Here is a 5,111-nt window from a genome sequence, read left to right on the forward strand (position 1 = left end):
ACCCTAGCAGACCGTGTCCCACATTGGCCAAATCCATGAAGAGATTCCCCACCATTTCTGACAAGCTTTGGAGCAGATCCTGGAGCAGGAAATTCGCTCCAGATACTCTTGTGCTTCTTCACTGCCACGTGTCCATAATTTCCTTTGAGTCCGCCAGTGAAGCTCTCAAGCATTTCTGCCAGCGAGGAGCCCAGCAAGCCAAACACAGCGGGACAAATCCTGCCCCCAGTTTGGAGATGCAACGCTCGTGGGGCTGAGCAGAGCAAGGAGAGAAGCCGTGTTGCACTTCAGACCCAGCGACAGCTGCCGCCTTCCCAGCACTAAGGCAATAAATCCGGGGGATCTGGATTTATTCTCCTCCAAATCACTTTATTATATTGTGAGTAATCACGAAGCCTTACAATGCTGCAGAGGTTCTTTAAAAAAAAACAAACTAACACAGCAACGGTATTTGCCAGCTTTTGCTAAGACTTATTTAGCTAGCAGCTAGCGTGAGATTACACAAGGAAATCTTGCAGTCTTCAATTGGATTGTCACACTGGGTTTTAAATTTACCACAGTGGTGCAAAGACAGTAACGTGGACGGTATGTGATCCCCGAAACATTTAATCTACGTACAGACTTATAAAATTAAACAACTTTTTTAAAAATTACATTTTCTGCCAGCAGAAAAGAATTCTCTTAAAAAGGCAAGATCCACTAAAAAAACACTTCCTCCCTCTCAAACTGCCCCCGTCTTGCACTGCAGTTGGTTGCTGTTCCCCTCCAGATCCCTGCCTGTAGGCAGTCCCGTTGCCTTTTTAAGAAAAATCAATGTTTCTTGTGACTGTGAAGGCTGGTGGAGCATTGCAAAGGGTCAGCAGAGGGGGAAAACCTGAAAGAAAGCGTTAAAATCCCACCCTAAGGTCCGCAAACAAATCATTGAAAAGGAGATGGATGAAAATGTGGGAGAAGGATTTCAGTATCCAAAGTGAGGTGTTGACTCCGGCTTTTGTGGGCTCAGTGGGTTTCAACCATGCCTGGAGACAGCTGCTTTGGGCAATAGGGTTTCCATTTGCAAAGACCTTCGGAGGTGTGAGGACGAAGCCTGAGCTCCTCCCAACACTGCCAAGGAGGATTGTGGAATGGGTTTATATCTGCATCACCTTTGTGTGGACCTCCCTAAACCAGCTTCAAACATTGAAGGTTGCCCTGATGCAAGGCTGGGTTTAGAAACCAAGCTGCCCACCAACCCGAGCAGGACCCCCATCCACAACACCCTTTCCCATCCCAGGGCAGAACGTGCCAGATGTGGACCAGACCTCAGCAGACCTCCTCCACTGCAGGAGCTCCTATAAGCAGGTTGAAGCCTTCACAGACGGCATTGAGTCAAGCTGTGCTGCCTTCCTTTGCTTTCTCCTAGCCTGGAGAAGAAGGGGGACAAGAGGGGTTCCCCTTTGCTTCGCTAGCATTTCAGCAATGAAGGAAAAAATGAGTAAATCTATGTGGATCAGGCTTTTTATCAGATTTCGGTTGGCAGCCAAGGAGCTGTGTGAGAGAAAGAAAAGCCACAACTCTGGAAAAAAAAAAAAACCAAGATCTTTCCCCTGATAGGCAAAGTGTTCCAGGGTCACAGGCGTCAGTGTTAATTCTTCCCCTGGCACGTTCTGGAGAGCGTTTCGGCGCTGGAAATTGCCTCACAGGAGCTCAGCTGAGTCGCAGATGTTGTGTTCGGATGGGGAACGTCAGCGTGGAAACCGTTTACTCTCACGTCCTCTGGGTCTGCGTCTTGGTTTGATAAGGTCGTCAAGACGAGAATCCCTGTCAAGCTTTTCTTCCAAGCTTCCCCAGAAAGGGAGAAGGGATTTTTTTTTTTTTTTTTTTTAAGCTAGGCTACAGCTCAGTTAATTTGCTTCAGCGGAGGCTGGTTCCTGGGTGAGACGCGGCTGTTGGCAGACCCCCCTGCTTCCTTTGCTCCGCTGCACATCATCTCTGAGCTCGCTAAGGTTAGAAAGACGGGAGGTTGCCAAGGTTGGACCTGAAGTAATTTGATGTGAAAAGGATCAAGATGGGAAAATACGCAGAAAATTGTGGGAAAAGTTCTCGACTTACTCTATGTTCATCACACACCTATGCAAATAACGTGTAAAAAGCAGCACATTAGGAGCACCCTGTATTCAGGTTTGTCTGGAAATGTTTCTTCAAGACTGAAAGTGCATGACGGGGAACAGGGTGCTGCTAATGAAGGCAACATCCAGAAGGCACTTCTTGGGGGGTAATAATTAAAAAAACTGGATGATGCATGGGTTTGTAAGCAAGCAGCTACGGAGTCGGTATGTTTTGGTGTGTGCTCTGGAGAGACGTAGCTTTGCTCCTACAAACGTGTCTGGGGCACGAAGGTTTGCTCCAGACCGGCTGTTCTGCCCTGGGACCTGCAGAGCAGCTTGGTCCCCCCTTGTCCGGCAACACCGCTCTTGAGCTAACGGGCTGCATGCAGGACCTCGATGCACTGGGCAAAATCTGGAGCCTGCAGATGATGCGGGCCAGGATTTGAGAGTTTATAAAATCCACAAACAATCAAGTATTGGCATATACAAATATATAAATTATTGACAGTTGTACAAAAGGCACACTGCAAGCCACCTCAGTCCGACATCTGTACAAATCCCACGGCCCCCCGCCCTCCCTTCCCCACCACCCCCTCTCCCCAGTTTCATCACAAAACGTAAGGCGCCGCTGCTACGGACCCGTGGCTGTCGTGGCAACTGAGGACCTCTTTTTTGGTCAGGCCAATCTGTCGGTGGTACTGTCCTTCTTTGATCGTCTTAAGACACTGTATGTTCTTCTCCAAGGTGATGCTTTTGATGGAAGGCAGGTATTTCAGCACCGTTTTTGGCAAGGATGACACGCCTGTCCCAGAGAGGTTGAGCTCTTGTAGAGAGTTCAGACCAAAGATAACTTCAGCAGTCAGTGACTTCAGGTCGGGATTGCTGGATAAATCCAGAACTTGGAGGGCTGGTAGTTCCTTAAAGCTATAAGGAGATAACTCTCCAAAGCCACGCAGGCTGCTGAGGGATAAATGAATCAAATCTTTCAGCCCCGTGAAGTCTCCTTTCTCAATATTGACTAGAGGATTCCCGTCAAGGTTTAAGTATCGGAGAGGAATCCCTTGAAGGTTTGGCACAGACCTTAGTTTGTTTCCAGAAAGATTTAAGTTCTGGATGTTGGGGATGCTCTTTTCACGGTGCCTCGTAATGGTGCTGAGCATATTATTGGATAAATCCACATTCAGGGGTTTTCCTTGACCTTTGGAAGCAAAAACGTCCATAGCTATATCCAAAAGCTTGTTATTGCTCAAATCTATATCGCCCAGAGGAGAACTGGAGAAACAGTCCTCTGGAAGGACTTCCAGAGAGTTATGACTCAGATCCAAGGACTCCAGGTACCGAAGCCTGGAGAAAGTTGTGGAGGAAATCTTGGCAATTTTGTTGTAGCTCAGGTCGAGGCTCACCAAGGTGGTGTATCCAGGGCCAGTAAGCATCGATTCATTGATTGTTTCCAGTTTGTTTGATGATAGATCCAAGTAGGAGGTGTCCAGAGGGATTGGGACAGGAACAATGTGTGAGCCTATTCCACTGCAGTCCACCTTGGTCAAGCTAAAACTGTCAAAGAGACCAAAGCTTTCCACTTCGCAGTGGCAGCCAGGGAAGCAGGTTTTGGTTGTACCAAAACAAGGAAGGACAAACAGCAAATTGAACCAGGCTAGGAACTGCATTGTTGACCTGGAAAACAAGACGATGAGAAAATAGATTTAGTTGCCGTACAAAATTACTTCATTGAAGATGTGTAACAGTTTGAGTCATGCAGTCTTCTCTATCTTTCCAAAGGGTTAGATTAAGTATACCCTCAAATAGCATGGATGTCCCAAACACGTTGTCTCTCATGTTGTGAACCCCACTGGGGACTTAATGGAGAAAAAAATACTGAGTTAACAGTCTCTGCAGATATAACCAAGTTAAGACACAACTGGAAATTAGCTGTAAGAACAGTAGGCTGCCTTAAAGCAAGATCTATCCAACATGCATCCTTTTGACTGGACCATGGAAGAAGCTAAACGACAGCTCAAACCCTGAGTCATTTTACAGCCTGGCAAACTTCAGCACACAGAGGTCTTCGTGTCAGGGCATCCATGTGAGGTTTGGGAGTGCAGGGTTCAAGAGCCTGCGTTGACAGGTTGGAGAAATCATGTAGGCTGTGCACCAAGTGGGAGACTTAGGTGACCAAAACCCTTATCAGGGAAGGAAAAACTAATGCTCTGTTCAAATTTCCTATAGATGACAGAGATAACATCATCAGAACATCCTCCAGGATGAACAGCCAGAAAGCCCAGCTGCCCACTGCCCAAATGGACAGCACGTCTCCCTTCCTTAGACTTCAGGTCCAAATTTAGAAGTAGGATCATTGCTTTATGTCAACTGGCTAAAAAAGAGGGCTAAAACCAACCCTCCGCGGGCTGGTGGCAGGCAGGACAGACAACGGCCACTTGGCTTCCTCGCCTGCCGAAGCAGAAGAACCAAGGACTGCTCAGTCTAACCCAGACTCTGCTGTGGTGGGCCCAGCGTTCTGCACAGGCATCGATCGGGTGGAGAGAGCCAATTTGTTTCATATAGAACCTCTGGAGAGTCTTTGCTAATTACATTAAGTATGCTCTCTGATTAACGATGCCAGCAAGCAAGGAGCTCTTTCCACCCCTCAAGTTTTGACACTCTTCCATCTAAGACGTTTCTGTCCCTCCATCATCACCGTCGAGGGAGGAAGAGAGCTGATCTGCACCTCATCGGCTTTGCTGGACCTCTTCAGGTCGCATCCTAACGGCTCCTCCACACAACTGTGGGCAACAGCAGCTGCGTGATTTCAACAGCCAGCCAAAAAAGCTTTAGCTCTGCATCTCTGGAGAGGGTAAATTGGAGCATGCCAGCATCCTGCAGGTCAGCAGAGGCAGCAAGGGCTGGCCTCGTTGGTTGCCATTGCAGTCATGGGTGATGGCTCCTCATGCCTTACAGACAAGGTCTCCAGGGGGCTGGCAACAAAACCTCCCACCAAACCAGGCAAGCAGATCCATCAGCACCGCT

General features: G+C 48.0%; 1 protein-coding gene across 1 annotated transcript; it reads right to left on the minus strand.

Moving 5' to 3' along the window:
• Positions 1-2,307: 2,307 nt before the first annotated feature.
• TSKU (tsukushi, small leucine rich proteoglycan) lies at positions 2,308-3,757 on the minus strand. The gene has a single exon (XM_009579227.1). It carries the CDS (start codon positions 3,752-3,754, stop codon positions 2,696-2,698), a length of 1,059 nt encoding a protein of 352 aa, XP_009577522.1. The 5' UTR covers positions 3,755-3,757; the 3' UTR covers positions 2,308-2,695.
• Between the last annotated feature and the right edge of the window lie 1,354 nt (positions 3,758-5,111).

Source organism: Fulmarus glacialis, unplaced genomic scaffold (genome assembly GCF_000690835.1).
Source record: "Fulmarus glacialis isolate BGI_N327 unplaced genomic scaffold, ASM69083v1 scaffold10546, whole genome shotgun sequence".
Classification (NCBI taxonomy): Eukaryota; Metazoa; Chordata; class Aves; order Procellariiformes; family Procellariidae; genus Fulmarus; species Fulmarus glacialis.

Bases quoted from the DNA above. Each gene is read 5' to 3' on its own strand.
- TSKU (XM_009579227.1), bottom strand. From the start codon at position 3,754: ATGCAGTTCCTAGCCTGGTTCAATTTGCTGTTTGTCCTTCCTTGTTTT.